Source organism: Aethalodelphis obliquidens, unplaced genomic scaffold, assembly GCF_003676395.1.
Source record: "Aethalodelphis obliquidens isolate GAN/ISIS:26980383/991018 unplaced genomic scaffold, ASM367639v1 scaffold49, whole genome shotgun sequence".
NCBI lineage: Eukaryota > Metazoa > Chordata > Mammalia > Artiodactyla > Delphinidae > Aethalodelphis > Aethalodelphis obliquidens.
The window spans coordinates 2,902,193-2,921,049 of record NW_020837993.1 but is presented as its reverse complement, the minus strand read 5'-3'; the positions used below and the strand labels follow the sequence as shown (position 1 = coordinate 2,921,049).

General features: G+C 41.4%; 1 protein-coding gene across 8 annotated transcripts in view; it reads left to right on the top strand.

Annotated features, from left to right (window-relative positions):
- Positions 1 to 18,857, top strand: part of AKAP13 (A-kinase anchoring protein 13) — a 344,114-nt gene that overhangs the window by 177,443 nt on the left and 147,814 nt on the right. For 7 of the 8 annotated variants that reach the window (XM_027083133.1, XM_027083132.1, XM_027083131.1 and 4 more), the window contains exons 6-8: positions 2,481 to 2,679; positions 5,367 to 8,511; positions 12,264 to 12,397. In XM_027083133.1, the coding sequence (XP_026938934.1) occupies positions 2,481 to 2,679; positions 5,367 to 8,511; positions 12,264 to 12,397 (3,478 nt within the window). The remainder of the gene's footprint in view (positions 1 to 2,480; positions 2,680 to 5,366; positions 8,512 to 12,263; positions 12,398 to 18,857) is intronic. The other variant, XM_027083135.1, reaches the window with a different exon arrangement.

Below are 18,857 nucleotides of genomic sequence, written 5' to 3'. Positions count from 1 at the left end.
ATTTTGCTTATTCCACTGAATATAGATTTCAATGTTATTGAACTGTTTTTTCAGTTATATTTAATGGCTCCATAATAGTCTGTAGATCTGTTCTTTAATTTACCAAACATCCCTCTAGTTACTGACTCGGTTAGGGTGTTTCCAGTCTTTAGTACTATTACACCTAATGTTGCAGTAAACATTCTTAGTCATAGAACTTTGCCAAGTGGATCCAGCCAAGGTTTTATACAGTGTTGAATACAGAGCAGACAGTGCATTGGCTTAAATGTCACCTCGGTGAGGCCTTCCCTGACCCACCACATTTCAAATTGCAGCCCTCATCTCTGGTTTATTTTCTCCACCACACTTGCTGTCTTCCAGAATTCTAGGTGTTTTATTTATCTTGATTGCTTTTGTCTCCCTTGCTAAGTATATATGCTTCAACAGGACAAGGATTTTCGTTTGTATCACCAGCACCAAGAATACTGGCACAAATACTTGCTGAATGGCGGGGTTTACCCAGACCTACAGGCACGATGGGTTTGAAGAGTGTCAATAGCAGCAGATATTCGTGGAAGCCAGTGGGAGAATAATTGCATTAACTAGTCTTTGGTTTCTAGGTGGGCTAGGAAGCAACAAAAATCCACAGGGACGGTGAATTGGGAGATTGAAGGGTTAGCACTTGTGGCAGCAAAAGCACATTCTTCTGGAAGGGGAGAGCATGGGAGAGGTAGGAGATAAATAGTTTGTGGTTACAGAAGGGAATTTCCCAAGGTTTAGATATTAGAAAAGAAGCAGTTTGAGAATTAATAGTGGCAAGGTTGGTAGAAAACTCCATCTTGCTGGGAATGGACTGTATCACTATTTAATTGCCCCTGCCTTGGCAAACAGTTCCCTCCTAGCTTGTTGTATTTGGTTCACACTCAGTGGTGGTGTATAAATCAAGTTTGTTTTCAAATACCTTTTTTTTTTTTTTAAATTGGAACATGGCTATAAGTGGTAATCTGAGTAAGCAGATATGCCAGTAATGCCTTGTCAGACAGTTAAGCAGAGTTAGTGACAATGTCAACCCAAGCTCCAAAGTTGAATTTACAGAGACGTTGCCTCCCCCTCACTTGGTGGAGCTGATTGACTTCTTGAGTCATTCAGTTGAACTTTTAAGTGAGTATCTTTTAGGTACTTTTCTATTTGAGGTCACTTTGCTCAGTGTAGAGCAGCTTGGTAAATGCATGAAACATTTAGCATAGCATATGCTAAGTTCATTTTAAGCAACTGTTTGGGAGTCACTCTTGAGTATGGAAATTATAATAGTTTTCTTTTGGAGCAGCCTTAATTGTTACCTTCAGCCAGTGTATGACTCTCCAGTTTGTTACAGGTTTTCCACTATAGCATATTTTTAGCTTTCAAATTCCAGTTATTCTCTGGTGAATTGTTAAGAACTGACAGGTATGATTTAGTAGACAGAACACTGGAGAGAGAGTTGAAGTAATGTTTCCCTCTCATATTTGTCAGTGGATGGCATGTCTATTAGTTCTTAATTCTTTAGTTTTATTTTTTATTTTAAAACATGATAATGATCTCAAACACTACCTTCCACCTTCTTCCAGAATCTCTGGGATACCATATCAGCGTACTGGTTCATTAGAACCACGTAAAGAGAATTCATGTTTTGAGGCCTATCCCAGAAATGCTTTTTTACATACTGGGCATTTGTCGGCTTTATTTGAATATGAGGTGTATCTATAATGATGTGAGTTGAGCAAAGTTGTTTGTCTTTTAAATTTAAAGTTATAGCTTAAAGTTCTTGGAACCAAGTGCTTCATTCAAAATAGGATTTGATAATTATATTGACAAGTATAGTATGATAAGGCATTATAATATTGATAGTTTTCCTCTATATAGTTGACTTCGAGAATTTTGAGAGTGCTTCCTCCACCTATCTTTAACAAAAATTGGAGTGCCCTTGCACGGATTGGATTGATTAGTTCTTCCCTTCCCAGTATGATCAACTGCATTTAGCATATGGTATAACCCATTTTAAGAGAAACGCTTCATAAGCCTTGCTTTTTTTGAAAACCAGGGCAAAACCATCCTCCTTACATTTCCTCATTATTTGGTTGTGAGCATAATATTAACTGTTTTAGGATCCAAGTCTTCTCTTTATCTTGATCAAAAGAACATCCTTAGGGAGGAATCCTGCAGTTTTCATTTAGCCCATTTATGACCCCTTATGAAGAGAATGAAACAATTAGTTATATGCCTGAATTACTGGGGAACTGTGCAAACCAAATTTCTGCTGCAGAGCCTCAAAGAGCAATGTGGTTCAAAATTTTGCATAAGACTTAGAGGGTTAAACCTTTGCCTGGGAGGCAGAATACATATATATGTATATTGTGTACACATATATATATATATGTTATTATATAGTAATATTATAATATATTCATGTATATTATGTATAGAATATACATATATATTAACCAGAGTTTGCTTGCTTCCAGGGAAGATACTGGAGAACCAGACTCCTGGAGCAGTTTATCCTATGAAATCCCTTACGGAGACTGTTCTGTGAGGCATCACCGAGAGCTGGACGTCTATACGTTAACCTCTGAGTCTGAACCACACCAGGAACCCCCACTTCCTGGAGACAGTTGCACTGGACATATTTTTAAACTTATGAACATCCAACAGCAGCTAATGGTAAGACAGAAAATTTCCATTTTCAGGCTTTTGTGCCCTCACCCCTTCCCCCAATGAGCCTTACTATAATTAGAACATAACAGTGCTTCCCTCAAAGATTGTGAAACCTGTAAAGCAGTTTTAGCTATATTAGATGTTAGCATTTATAGAGACAGAGCTCAGCAGTGGGGTAGTAGCAATAGGAGACTGCGAGAATTTTTCTTTTTTTTTTGGCCAGGCTTTTAAAATAACGAAAGACACACATACACCTTGCAGATACAAAAATATGCAACAGCTAGAACTAAATTTTCCTGGCTTAAAAGGAAATTTATTTAACTCTATAAATTTGTTGGTTTAACTTTATAAAACGAAATGAGCTAAACAGTTTCTGAGATTTTTGCTGAAGAATAAGAACCAAATATGCTCAGAAATGGAGCCTTTTCACAGCTATTTCAATGAGTGATGACTGTGTTACTATATTTAAATTGGTAGTTGTGTGGTAGAAAGATCACTAAAACAATAAAGATTTTATAATCCACTCAAGCCTTCAAGATAAAGTTGTTGCCAGACATAAAAACATTACATACTCCCTGGTAGCATTTATTATGGATAATATAAACGTCACATGGGTACATCTCTCTTGGCCACGACATCTGAAAGGCTAAGTTTAGATAATTTTTCCACCCATTTTATTTCAGAGTTGATTTGATTTGGAAAAAGCTTGGCAGTAATTTCATTTAAGGTCATCTGGGGTCAGCTCAATGCCAGAGCCTTCTTTGGGAGCAGGCCTTGCTTGTTTCGGAGAGCAGCAGGCCAGGACACTTCATAGCAGGTTGTAGATGTACCTGCCTCTGCCTCTCCGAGTCATATCTGTTCCAGAATAGGTGTCATTTTATTTTCCTCTGAAGAGACTGCCGGAAGGTCAGGTTTTCCTTTAGGGCTCTTCTTACTGGGTGAATGATAGTCCATTTGAAAACAGCACTTAGTAGATGCCAAAGCTACCTGCAAGGTGTGGGAATATTTTACAGGAAACCATGAGAAATTAAAACTGAGAAGATGCTTGTGTTAGGAGCATCTAAAATTTTTCAAGCAAGACAACTTTTTTCTGCAAATCTCTGTTCTGTAATATTCACCCTTTATTAAATTTAATGACCTGCTTTCATAATTTTTTTGGAGTCAGTTACACTCTCAGCAGGAAGGGAAGCAAGCCACTTTGAATACCCTAAGGAGCATAGCACAGACGCTTTCAGTGAAAATTCATTTTTCATGTACTCTATTATTAGAAGGACTTCAGTGAGCGTAACTCATTTTACACTTACATGTGTGAACTTTTACATCAGACCCAGTGAGTAGACAGGAATCGGCTGATGATGGAGTACTGTAAGTGCTCAACACAGGAACTGAATGGGTAAGTGAATGAGATGACAGTGCATGGTGGATTTGCGTGAGATTCTTGTAGTAGATCAGATAATGAGCGAAGAGCAAACCAGGTGTTATAAAAATAGTTTGGGGACTTCCCTGGAGGCCTGGTGGTTAGGATTCTGCGCTTTCATTGCCATGGCCTGGGTTCAATCCCTGGTCAGGGAACTGAGATCTCGCAAGGTGCGCAGTGCAGCCAAAAAAAAAAAGATAGAGAGCAAAATAGTTTTTATGTGTTGAAAAAAAATAGTATCATTTTAAGGATTCCCGAAATTTTGATATAAAGGTAAACCCACTCTAAAGATCAGCTGTGTTTGTTTTTCTCCATTTTTTCCTAAGCCTTATATACGTGTACTTGTAGTTTTTGCATAATTATAACCTTAGATTAACTATAAGTTTTGTTTATTTTCTTAAACATTATGTTATAAATATCTTTTCCTTATTTCACTGTGGTCTTCATAGTTAACACTTATATAACAGCGTAGCATTTTCCATCAGGTTGATTAACCATGATTGTTTTAACCATTCCTGTATAGTTGGTTACATCTGTTTTTCAAGTTGCAAAAACTATTTTTGAGATGACCTATAATATCCTCAAAGCACAGTACCATCTGAGAATAATCAAGAATTAGGTACTACTAGTTCAATATATTCTTATTTATTTAATATTCAGTATTAGAGGAACAGAGGAACTGCTTTTATCAAGAGGTGAAAGAATCGACCGTGCCACTCTTTTTGAAATTATAACCCCATAACTAAAATTGTTAAACTAGATTGAACGGAGCATATTTTGGAGATTAAAGGATGCTGTGTAACTCCTCAGTGAGAATTTAGGGCATGGGAGCATATGTCTGTGCCTTGTGATTGAAGAGAGTTTACCAGACTGGCCAGGATTTGTTTTTACTTGTATATATGAGGTGGGATGGAAGCAGCCTCTGCCCCTCTAAAGCCCCTATAAAAAGTATCTTTCTCAGCTGCTCATTTGAAGATAGCCACTGAGCTCTTTTGAGGCTCAGTTTTTATCTGTTTTCTAAAATAAGTTCATAATATAGAAAATAGTCATATTGTATTATTCTTGCCATTTTTATCATTCTAGTGGATATGCAACTATAAGAGGAAATTAATGTCAGGAACAAGAGAGAATTTATTTTTATTTAGGTTGGCTTATCCTGTGACTTGAGAGGCTGGAATGCTACTGAGTTCTCTCCAACAGAATTTTTGCTTATAGGTGTCAGTGACATCTTTTCCCCCGGACAATTTTTTTTTAAATATCTTCCATTTCCTCCTAGAAAACAAACCTCACACAGATGGACAGTCTTATGCCCTCAGTGGTGACAGCACAAGAACCTTCAAGTCTGCCCAGTGACCAAGATACAGATGGTCAGTTTCTTCCCTGTGCATCAGAGCCCACAGCCAGCCAGCAGCTTGCTTCTCCTGAAGGCGCTGAGAGCTCTCAGTGCTGCCATGGGAGCACTGTGGGGCAGATTGAAAGTTCCTATGATTTGTCAAGTGTGGTTAAGGAAGAGAATACAGACACTTCCTGTAGGGAGAAAAATACAGGCGTGGAGAGCAAAGGAGACGAGGTGGAGCCAGCACCTATTGTGGACTCTGGGACTACGTCTGATCCTGACAGCTGCCGTCAGAGCACACCTGATTGCAAAGGAAAGGACACAGAAGGCCTTCCATCCTGTGGAGTCAGAAATGAAGAAACTGGAACAAAATCGTCGGCAATGACCACAGACCAGGAGTCTCCAGGCAGTGGAGGCCGCGTCCTGCAGGGAGGCGTAGCCCTGGAGCCCGGCACGGCCCAGTCTTTCTCTGGAGGTGAACTGGTGGTCCCATCACCAGCAGGTGCCAGCGTCCCAGACACTGCAAGGGAAACGGAACGCAGTCTCGTGAACCCAGAGGCCACCATCCAGAGGAATGTGCTTGCAGCAGGGGAGAATATGAAGGAAAGATTTGAGGACTCTAATATCAGCACAGCTGGAGCCTCTGACCTAAAAGTCACAGACGAGCCTATGGATAAAGCCAGTGTTCCAAATGGTGTCTCTGCCTCTGGCTCCCTGGTTGCTGACAAGCCTGCTGGGTCTTTACTTGTCGTTAGTGATGAAGAAACTGCCATTGATGAAAGCACTGCAGAAATGGAAACTTCTAGAAGTTGTGAAGAGAGTGCTGATGCTCCAGGGGCTCAGAACTCTCAGTTAATTCTAGCTGCTGCAAAAGATGAGATTTCAGAAGGTCTCGAGCTTGACACTCCCTTAGCCAGCATGTGTGTGGCATTGTCACCCTCTGATTTAACCTTTCCCAGGCCGCAAAAAGATGTTATGCCAAACCAGAAATCAGAAACGGATTCATCTCATGTTCAAAGCCAAAACAGCGAATCACCCATCTGTTCTACAACTGGAGATGATAAACTTTGTGCTGCCTCTGCATGTCGACAGAACACGGGGACTTCTAGTGGTGTGTTGGCTGTAGAACACTGTGATGACATAGTTACCCAGCCTGAAGGCACCACCACAGGGCTGCTCAACACACAACCACTGCCCACTGCCAGCTGCTTGGAAGGCCCACAGGCTAACACGGTCACCCCTGACCCTGATGGAGACACCCAGGAACATGTGGATTTTTGTCCTCTCCAAGTTTTGGATAAAGAAAGCCAAGGAAAAGATTCGAAACTAGAAACACCTTTAGCAAATATGCTTGAGGTAGTTCCACATCCACATGCTCTTGTCCCCAAAGCTGAGAAAGAACGGGTGTCAGACCAGGCAGTGATATCAGGCAGGACTTTCTCTCTGACAGGCAGTCCCGGCAGTGAATCAGTAACCAAAGATGACGCACTTTCTCTTGTCCCCTCCTCCCAGAATGAAAAAGGAACAGCAACTCTTGAACCACATACAGACTGTAGAGATGGCCCAGATGGAGACTCAAATGATCTGGAGAAGCAGCCAGCAGAAGACAGTGTAGCGGGCCTGTGCACACCCTCCTCTGCTCTAGATCTTCAGCCCAGCATGGGCAATACCAGTCCCATAGGACCTGGTGTGGAGTGTGAGCGTCCCTGCCTCTCAGCAGACCCTGAAGTGCTGAATATCGTCGAGGGGGTCACTGACTCTTCCCTGCTCCATGTGGGTCAGGCTGCTTTGGCCTCTGATTCCGCTTTGACTGAAGAAGGGAAAGATCAGGTGGTTCCAGAGAGCACTGCAGCTCAGGGACCAGAAGACAAGGATAAAGCAGTGACCTGTTCCTCCATTAAGGACAACACTCTTCATTCAGGAACGTTGCAGGAAGAGTCGAGAACACCACCTCCTGGACAAGAGGCCCCGGGATTCCATGAAGAACCTGGCTCAGCTGTCTGTGATGAGGACAGAGCTCCTCGGAACGGTAATTCACTGGGCACACCCTTGGCCTGTCTTCACGCAGAAACTAAACATAACAAGGAAGTGGCCCCACCAGTCGCACAGATGATTGAAGGTGGGGCTGCACAGAGCCTGGTGCCACCAGGAGCGAGTCTGGCTGCAGACTCAAGCCAGGAGGCCTCAGGTACAGAGCAGAACAGCTCACCTCCATTGCCAAATCTGTTACCAGATGGGTTCGAGGTTCTTAATTGTGAGCAATCTTCTGCTCTGGATGTTGAGGTGAAAAACATTCAGTCCCAGGGGAAGACCACTGCTTGTGAGGTGAGTGGAAATGCAGCGTTGGATGGTGCCGTGGTCGGTGCTCTGCAAGGCACCACTGGGACCGGGAGAAAGGATACACCACACAACGCTCCAGACATCCAGATTCCGCAAGTCTCTTCGAGCCAGGAGAAGAATATGATCCTGGGTTTGCCGGGAGCTTTACCGGACAAAGGTGTGACTGACCCTCAGGGCGCCGCACCCCCAGAGGTCGTGTCCCTGGGTTGGGAGAAGGGGAAGGTGGGAGGAGCAGATGGCAGCCGTAGCACAGGCGACTCCAAGGAGACACAGGTGGATGAGGAAGCGCATCACGTCCCGCCGCAGCCTGCTGCCAAAGAGCACCCCACAGAGACGGAGCTCTCAAGCCGTGGTGACAAGGCCCCAGGCAGGGGAAGGGATGCTGCCCCTATGCCGTGCACTGTCGCTGCCAAAGCCGTGCTTCTGCCTGAGACAGCGGACTTGATTGAGGAGGCTGCGAGTCGCATAGTGGATGCTGTCATAGAACGAGTCAAGGCCTCGGGAGAACTGATGACAGAGGGGGAAATCAGTCACATGTCACTGCCCTGTCCTTCCGAGGCGGGCCCAGGGCCCGAACAGCTGGAGAGTGCTTCTGCAGGGAAGGCGAGTGCTTTCCAGCCTGCGGAGACCCCGCCAATGGGCAGTAGTCGTGGAGAAGCCTCTGGGAACCTTGCAGGATGCTTTGCTGGAAGGGAGGAGCCAGAGAAGATTATTCCGCCTCTCCAGGGACCAACTCCGGCAACAGGTAAGCAAAGTAGAGTACGAAATCAACAGTTCGAGAAACAAATTCCCTTAAGAGTCTCTGTGATGTGCTGGTATAAACATAGGTGTCGTGTTGTTGTTTAGAGGTCTGGCGTTCATCGGGTAGGTTGCCAAGTTACCAGTCAGCACCATCCGGAGAGGCACGTCATCTCAGGGTTGGGCAGTTTTTGCTCCCTGCATTCCAGACTTCTGGCTTGACTGCTTAAAGCCTATAAATGCTCTATCGCACTGGTGCAGTCATGACTTTCCTAACCTGGAAAACAGTGCCTAGATCCCAGGTGCTCAAAAATGATAAAGGAATTTAGCAGATGTTTTTGTTCACATGGCATAGTCCTTTTTCTCGAGAACCATAACAAACAGTGCTGTTTTATTTACAAACCTGAAACTCCTTTCTTTCCCTATCATCCTAGTCTGTGTCCTGAGCAAATTTAGTCAGAGTGGTTTCACAAACAGCTCTAAGTATCGTGGTAAGCCGATGGCCCAGCATCCCAAATGGTGGTATTAGGTCATTGGTGGAGGCTGTGAGAAGGGAACTCCCTCCTTTTCCTGCCTGAGGAGCAGACCTCCAGTTCCATTGCCTGTTGCTCTTGGGCAGCAGTCTGGGAATTGAGGACCCTGCGAAAGGCAGGGGATAGGATACAGGATTTCCGCCAGAGCCTAGTCTGCTGAGCTGCTGTCACAGGGCAGACGTTGTGTCTGCTTATCTTGGTGAAGCAGCTGCAGCAAGCAGATTGCTCACACAGCACCAGCCCGTTCCGTCTGTGGGTAACCATGTCCAGAGAGAGCAAAGAGAAACCACTGGTGTTCAGTGGAAAGAAACGATCTGAATAAAACTCCTTATTGGGGGTTGAGGCTGAAGTTCAAACTGGAGTCGGACTCGGTTTTGACTCCTGAAGTCGTTCAAGGTCAGTTTGATTCAGACTTTGCGACCACCACCTGTTACCAGCTATAGACAGAGGACCTATCTCCTTGCTTGCCCCCAGGCTCTCGTAGGTAAGAAGCCTGTTTTGTTTTTATCGTTTGATTGCTCTTGCCGTTCTTTCTAATTTTTGAAAACCCCTTTACTGTAGTAGGTGTTAAGAATCGGGGGGTGGGGCATGAATAGAAATGAACAAATAGAATAAGGAGAGAAGTGGCTTTAGAAAAAGAGCAATTTAAACACAGTGGTCATTTTCCCTGATAGAGGGTGTTTAACCATTTATAATCTATTTTTCCAGTTGAGGGGTTTAAGAAACCTGAGATAGTATTTCTGGTGATTTCACACTTTTTGTTTTATTAAAGTGTCTTGGATTGTTAGCAGCCAACAAATTTCTATCACTAACAGTCTCAGAATTTCAATGAGAAGGTCTGTAATTTGTAAAAGAAGGCACAACAGCAAGTCTATTTTGGGGGCCCTGGCAGGTTGACATTTTAGAAGAACGGGAGTGGCTGTAAGCTGATGCCTGCCTATGTTGTTTTCATTTGGGTGCTGCGTCTTTGGCCACATGGGCTGGAATTATTTCTCTTTCTGGATCAGTAGTCAGAATTTAATCCAAGCAAGTACAAACTATGTAAGGTTTGTGTCTATAGTACCTTATGAGAAAAGATAGAAACCAAGCCGACTTTGATTTTTTTTTTCCAGACTTTGATTTTTAATAGCACACAAAGATAGTAAAGGTGCTAAGAAATTATGTTTAAGATTTTAAGGCTTTAGGAAGGAAAATGAGATGAAAATCAAGTTTCAACTGTGTCTCTGCGCTTGGGATTTCGGGGTGTGTGTGTGTGTGTGTGTGTGGAGTTACTTATTCTGCTCTCCAGAGGAGTCATATGTGCTCCATGCTCATGGCCTCAAAGGACAGAGAGAAGTAACCAGTGATGAAGAAATTGGTGCTTTTTTCAGAAAATAGCCAGGATTTGGGGAAAGTCCCTGGTCACGTTGCCCTGGAGAAAAAGCACCTGAGTGTGATCTCAGACCAAAGGGTATTTTCTAGGAAGTTTACACTGCCATTTATGAATTTAACCATACTGTTTTATAAGTGAGGAGACATCGGTTTAACTGCTGATTTGGAAGGAGCCACATGGCATTGGCTTTTGTTTTTATATACTGCTGTTGACAAAGCCAAGTAGAAATTGAGATGAGGAAAACACAAAACTTCCAGTTAGGGTGAGGGGACGTAGCCCTTTACACATCAGGAGCATTGGCCGCAGTGCTTTGGGAAGTTAGTTGTGCATAACTGAGCCAGGCCAGTCCCGAGGGGGCTGCCAACACCCCACAGGTCTCACTAATCTCTGTTTACCGCTGGAACTGGTTGCTACTTGCCAAGATACATATTTTCAGTTGATGGATGTAGGATAGTAAGGATGTGTCAGAAATCACATCCCCAAATAAATAAAATAAAAATCATCAACAGCCCCCCCCCAAAAAAAACCCCAAAACCAAAAACAACCCTATCTTAGTCAGAAATGTTTTGATCAAGGAATACTTCTAAGGGGGTTGCTTAGTCAGTTGTTTTTTTTTTTAACTTTAATCACATTTTATGAAATGTAAGAAAGATTTTGGTTCTTTGGGCAAGGAAACGTGTTTGCCCATTTTTTTAATTGCTAGTAAGATTATGTAATTAAAAAATTAGGGCAAAGAAAGGAGACTTACAACTGTTCATTTATAGGAATGTCACTTTCCTAAATCTAAAGTAGACCTTTATACGTCACAGTGTATAAAGGTATACACTCTCACAGTGTGCTATTAGAATAAAATCTTAATATATTTTATTTATATAATTATAAAATACATAATACAATATAATATAATTTATTCTTTGGTGAAAGGAGCCTCTGCCCTCTGGTGTAGGGAACATTTTTCTCTGCCAGAGTAGTAGTGTGACTAGATTAATAACAACCACAGAAGATCTTCCAAATGAAATCGAGTTGATAGTTCCCTTTGTGTTTGGATTATCAAGGTGAATTTTGACTGTTCAACCATCAGTCCCCTTTAAAGAAGTGTTGAAGCCTAAATTTGCCTCAGGCATCATTTTATCACTTCCTTCCTGTATTAGCTTGACCATATGGTAGTCATGTAACAAAACCACTACTGTTTGGTCTGTTGAGCATAATTCTAAAGAAAACATGAAAAAACTTTTTCTTCAGAAAAGGAATTGCTGTTGATAGTGTGTAATTATGTTTTGGTTTGGGAAGAAATAAAAGTTAAAACAAAAACTAATTTATTAAGAATAGTTCAGTCTTATCAATTGCTGTGATGGGTAGATGAGTGTATGTAGTATGTTTTTAAAGAAAGACTCTTCCCAAAGGCTTTATCTCATTCTCAGTAGCTCTTTCCTTTTTGTCCTGTACAGATACATCTCTTGCCTCTTTGATAATGGTCAGGATGGACTACTAGCTTTAGCTATTAATCTGTTCCCTTAAAGCTTGTCAGTTTTCTTTTCCATGTGCAAGACAGCACCACACTCATCAAATTGTCATGAAAAAGTCAGTAGTGAAGATGGAAGTTCAGTGGACATTGAACTGGATCTTACCTTAGCTACAAACCCACACAGAAGCAGGAGAAAACCATATAACCAGGTGATGAGGGACTAGCTCAGCACAGGGTCAGAAATGACACCAGCTTCAAAATAATACTTTCTATTTAACACAAAGGGAAAGGCAAACAAAACACATGAAACCTGGAGCATGTTGTGTAAATAGTAAGGCCCAGGAATCAATTTTTCCAAATGTACTTTGTAACCACCTTGTTCTCTTCAGAAATGCCAGACACGAAAGCTGAAGATGAAATGGATTTTCTGAGTAATACCAAGGAGAGTTCAGTTTCTGAAGAGGTGGCTGTAGGAAACGTAGCTTCTACGCCGGAGGTGAAACAAGGCCCGAAGACCCAGGCGGTAAGTCTGTATGAGCACAAAGTGTGTTTAGGCTGCTCTGTTGTGTCTGATTTATGGCCTTGCTTGGGGGATTTTTTTTGATTCACAGTAGGATTTTTTTCCCTTTCTCCCTTGTTCCCTCATATACAAATGTGGACATGTTGCAGTGAAGCTTTTGCATAGCGTAGTTTTAGAATGGACCCTCCTGCAGGGATCCCTTGGAGATAATAATGAAAAATGCTTTTCCTGTGAGCACAAGACTTTCCAATTTGTCATGAGGTTTAACATGTCACAAGATGGGAATTACCAGAAAAAGGGATCTATTAACCCTTCTTAAACCTGACTCTTCTTTCTTTATATAGAAACTGATAGCAAAAATGAGATTTTAACTTAAAGCTCAATACTGACTAAAATATGAAGTATGTCATTTTTAATGATGGAAAAAAAATTCACTAGGTTTTCATAATAGCTCTATTGAGACATAGTTCACATAACTGTAAAATTCACTCATTCAAGTAAAGTGCGCAGCTTAGTAGTTTTTAATATATTTACAAAGTCTTAAAACTGTCACTGCCGTCTAATTTTGTAACGTTGTCATCATGCTGAAAAGAAACCCCATGTTCATTAGCAGTTCACTACCACCCTCCTCAGCTAACGGTCACTAATCTCCTTTCTGTCTCTATGGGTTTGCCCGTTCCGGAACTTCATATAAATGCAATTATAGAATATGTGGCCTTCGGTGACTGGTTTCTTTCACTTAGTGTAATGTTTCAAGGTTCATCCATGTTGTAACATTGATCAGTATTTCATTTCTTTTTATTGCCAAGTAATATCCTGTTGTATGGATATACTACACGTTGTGCATTTGGATTATTTCTACTTTTTCGCTATTGTGAATAATAACTGCTCTGAACATTTGTGTATAAGTTTGTGTGGACATATGTTTTCATATACTTAGTAATGGGTGTGCTGACCCATATGGTAATTTTATATTTAATACTTAACTAAGTTTTCAGAAATGGTTTTCTTCAGGGTCTTGAGATTATTGTTCTTCTTGTTTAAAGCTATTAACTTGTAAAACAGAGAACTTAAACTTGTTGAGAGAAACAGGGTTCTAAGCTTTAGATTCCACACTTGTCTTAAAAAAAAGAACACCTTTTGGAAGCTGAAAAATCGAGTTACTGGCCTAAATCATATTGCCCGTCGGAAAATGAACCTTCCTTGTCTAGACTTGAGGGTGCACTGTGTTTGCTCTTCAGAGGGCTAAGTATTTTTTCATAAAGTTACCCCAGTACATAAACAGAACTATACCCTCCCAAAATGTTTCAAGTGTATGGACTGTGATAAACAAGCTTCATTTTTTTGGAGTACAGTGGTAGGGAGGTGCTGACTGTTTTCACCCACCCCTTATTACAGATAGTATCCATGACTAATGCCTGGTTGGCTACTTGTACAGCAGGCACTATACAGACAAATATTGCTTTTGCCCCTGGGGAAAGAAAAGAGAACACACCCTGCATGGGTACATGTGTCTTTGTTTCCAGGAGCCCCTAAAAATGGAAAGGAACAAACTCACATCCTTGAATTCAAATGCCTCTGTTTCTTAGTCTTCCATCTGAAGTCTTGCTAATTAGTGTTCTGGAGTGCAGCCTGATGCTTGGCCATAGACCTTTTGCTTTCCCATGAGGATATCTCTGTCCTGACAGTATCTTGACTACTATAAAAAAGAAAACAAAACACTGTATTTTCAAAAGAAAGTACCTCCTCTCCTCGTCTCTTTCCTCTTCTCATTTTTCCTCCAGTTTTAGGAGTTGAGATAGGTAATATTCCTCTGGTTGGTCATCAAGCCTCATTTTACAGATAAAAGAATTACACCCTCAGAGAGTCACACGGCTAGCTCAAGGTCAGAGCCTGCTAGAATGGGAGCTTGTAGTTTGGTTCTAACCTAGGACTTGCCCAGTGGGGTGCTTTCCTCCCTGCCTCTTAACCCCAGGCTCTGTGACTGTGGGTATATTCTAAGGAGCATCAATATGTGAGAATCATGTAATTTGTCTGTTGCTAGGGGTTATCTGTGCTTTGTGTCTGCCTTCACTTAGCGTAGTTAGAGAAAGCATACGTTAATGGAATTTTTAGTTTATGAGGATTTTCAGGTCTACACAGTGGAGGGTTTTGTGTTCACGGCGTTCTCAAAGTGACGTGAAATCTGACCACTGACCTCCCCTCCCTGTTGCTCTGCCAGCCTTGCCTTACTTGCTATGGATTGAAAGGAGAAAGCATGGACACACAATTTGATCTTTCCAATGCCCCATTTTCTCTTTTTATCCCATTTAACTTTCCACATGCTATATTCATTGAGAAGTTCCCAAACGTTTTTGGTAAAGGACAGAGAGTAAATATTTTAGGGTATGTGGGACTACAGTTTCTGTAACAACTGATCAACTTTGATGTTATAGTGTGAAAGCAGCCACAGGCTGCCTGTAAACAAGAGTGTGACTGTGTTCCAATAAAACTTTATAGAAATTTGAATTTCATATCATGAAGTAATTTAATTTTTTTAATTTTTTTCAATCATTAAGAAATGTAAAATCTACTCAGGGTGTTTTTTTACGGGCTGTACAAAAACAAGCGGTGGCCTAGTGGTGGTAGTTTGTGGGCTCCTGACCTAGAGGATACTTGTGCTTCAGTGGATGAAAAGAAAGAGAAAGCAAGTAGAATTTTTTTCTTTTCTAAATTGTTTCATCTTGCCGTGAAAGCTCTGGTTACTAACCTGCACATAGGAAGGTGGAGAGTTCCGATTCTGTGTTTCTCCTGAATTTGCTTCTTGACTTAGTCTCTCCAGGGCTCAGCTTCCTTACTCTATTCGTCTTCTAGCCTTAACCTTCTGGAGTCTGGGTTTGCAGTCTGTAAAGGGTTACTTGAGCTTGTGATTGTAGTCGAGGGTGGAGTGGCATTTGTTTAGCATTATTTAATTCGATCTTTCAGACACATGGTCAGTCTCTTTGCTGGCCTTGGGAAGAAGCCAGTCATTGCTTCATTGACTCATTGTTTCACTGAATCATCCTCTTCCAAATGTAAAACGGGAAAAAACTGTGTATCTTACGCTTTGCTACTGTCTTGAAAACCTAAAGCATAGGTTCATAAAGGAATTAGGCAGTATCAAGAATAGTGCTTGCTTATATCCTCAGAGAAAACGCATGCGTGTGTTAAATGCTACAGGTGTCTCAATACATGATATGTGGTCCTAACGGATATTTCTTCACTGAATCGAAAACTGTTCACAATTCCAGAGGCCAGGTTTTATACACAATATGGTCCATTCCCATTAGTCATTTCATCAGCATTTTTCTTTCTTTTTTTTTTGTGGTAAGCAGGCCTCTCACTGTTGTGGCCTCTCCCGTTGCGGAGCACAGGCTCCGGACGCGCAGGCTCAGCGGCCATAGCTCACGGGCCCAGTCGCTCCACGGCATGTGGGATCTTCCCGGACTGGGGCTCGAACCCACGTCCCCTGCGTCGGCAGGCAGACTCTCAACCACTGCGCCACCAGGGAAGCCCTCATCAGCATTTAGTAGTCATGGTTGTTATTAAGTATTGCCAAAGCCTTAATACTAGTTACAATTTAATATTCAACATTATCCCTTCTTATATACATTCCTGGTTTCAAGGTTCTCAGATTACCTCTTGTAGTCCTCTTTTTTTCCCCTCAGTGAGTTAATATATATCAAGTACTTAGAGCCTGACATGCAATAAGTACCACTTAGCATTATTATTATTAATTAGTTTTATAACTTTAGATTCCAATATCCTTTTTAATTTAAGTAATTTAAGTAACCGGTGGCATATTGTGGTTCCTAAAACAATCAAGCCTCAGGTTCTGCTTCTTGAACATTGTTATAAAAGCTTCAGGAATAGCATCAAATGTTAACTTAAGTTGGGAGACATGGTGCTTGTTTTACTTCTGAGACCCTTAGAATTTGAGTGAAGCTTAAAGATTATCTGAAGTCTAATACCTTTGCTTTATAGGAGGAAAAAAATGATTTCTGGAAAGTTAAGCGACTTGCCTCATTTTACAGCTAGTTAATTCTGTATGCTAGACTAGAACCTCATTTCTGTGTCCGTAATGTCTCTGCTATACTGTGGTTTCCAGAAAAGTCATCCTGAGGGTATACTTCTGGGGAATTCAGTTCACTTGGATGGGTTTTTGCATTTTAAACAAGTACCCCTGAATGATGCATACACACCCTAAGATTCTAAAACCATTGCATTATACCCTCGTGCTTTCAGTGATAGTTGGAGAAATTCCTTTGGCTGTTTTAGGATCTAAGCTGATTCACTTTAAAATAAGTCTCATGTTCTTATTATAATTTGTTTAGCTGTAGCTAAGTACCATCAAGATGGTATTTGTCCAGAGAGTTTGCTTTTGATGTACAATTACTAATATTTTCCAAACCTGCCATTTATTTCCTAAAGAATGATATGACTGGGTGTAGAGGTGACACTCAATACTTGAGTCCAGAACAGAAAGCTTTCTGGGACCATTCACCTTGAGAATATGCTCCATGGTGACCAGGAAGGAATTCTGACTCCTACTTCCCTGACCCAGTGCTGCAAACCAGCATACTCCATGTCCTCTGTGAATCTTTTCAACACGTGGCCAAGTTCATTAGGAAGGAGCTTGCTTCCCTGGGGTATCTGTTCATTAAGGTATTTCTGTAATAGTTCCTTTTCCAGATGATCATTGCAGAAGCTCATTAGCCATATGGAGGAGTTAATTCAATAAGCCAGGTATATCTTGTCAGGATGCCCATGGTCCTAGCAGCCAAACACTCAAGAACAAATATGTTCAAGCACAACTATAAAATCCCATATGTTGAGTATTAGGTTACTGGGAAAGTCTACTCTTCATTTAACACACACTCCCCAATCAGAACCATGCTCCCTTTTAAAAAAAAATAACTACATAGGGCTTCCCTGTTGGCACAGTGGTTAAGAATCCGCTTGCCAGTGCAGGCGACACGGGTTCGAGCCCTGGTCCGGGAAGATCCCACATGCCGCAGAGCAACTAAACCTCAGCGCCACGACTACTGAGCCTGTGCTCTAGAGCCCGCAAGCCACGACTACTGAAGCGCGAGCACCTAGAGCCCATGCTCCACAACAAGAGAAGCCACTGCAATGAGAAGCCTGCGCACCCCAATGAACAGTAGTCCCTGCTCGCCGCCAACTAGAGAAAGCCTGCGTGCAGCAACGAGGACCCAGCGCTGCCAAAAATAAACAGATAAATAAATAAATTTATTTTAAAAAAACCCGACACAGCCAAACATTAAATTAACTGAATTTCCATTCTTAGTTATTTTTACAACAATATTAATATTTGTTTCTTCAAGGTTGTGGTAAGGGCAGTGTTGGACTATTTCTGGTTAAAATCTTGAATTCTCCCTGTAGTTTGATTATTTTCTGTGTTTCCTTCCTCTTGTCTCAAGGGGGCGAGCTTGCATTTCCATCCCTAGTCCAGGAATCTCTTCAAAAAAGTTTTCGTTTTGTGTGGTTTTTCACCCTTCATGCACACCTGCCATAGGAACATATGGCAGCTCTCAGGCTATCTGGTAACTAACTGGACTGGTCGTAGCACTGATATTCAAAATGACTCACACATCCTACCCTCTTATTTAACAGTTTTCAATTTTAAAAAAGGTCTTTTTAAAAATGTCTCTGCTATCATATTTACATATATATAGTTTTGTGGTATACGTGTCATCTAGGAAAAAGCAAAGGGGCCTCTTCATGTCGCCAGTAAGTCTTCTCTGCGTATATTTGGCATGTAAGAGAACTAGCACTGCACCCACCCCCCGCTGCCAATTATCCTTTTTGGGTCCAAATCTAGAGCTAGCTTCAGTCACAGGGAAACATACTCCTCAGCTTTTTCATACAGAATTTTTGGAGATACTCTGGATGTCTCTTCTGAAATGGGGTTAACAAGAAATTCTCCAAGTGTTCTTCTAGAGAAGATAGTTGCAAAAAAGAAGTGCCTTAAAGAGCCCCAGATCACAAAGCCATAAGTGGAAAAACTACATCCTTAATGTAAAAATATCTGTAAATAATATATGTAAGAGTATAATTTAATGATCTAACTATACATTTTTTCCTTTTTTTAAAAAACTGAGGCATAGATGATGCACAATATTATATGTTTCAGCTGTTTAGCAGTGAGTCACAATTTTTAAAGGTTATGTTCCATTTATAATTACTAAAAAATATTGGCTATATTCCCTCTGTTGTATAATATATCCTTGTAACTTATTTATTTTATACATAGTAGTTTGTCCCTCTTAATCCCCTGACCCTATCTTGCCCCTCCCTCCTTCTTTCTACCCACTGGTGACCACTAGTTTGTTCTTTTTATCTGTGAGTCTCTTTCTGTTTTGTTATATTCACTAGTTGGTTTTATTTTCTTAGATTCCACATATAAGCGATATCATACAGTATT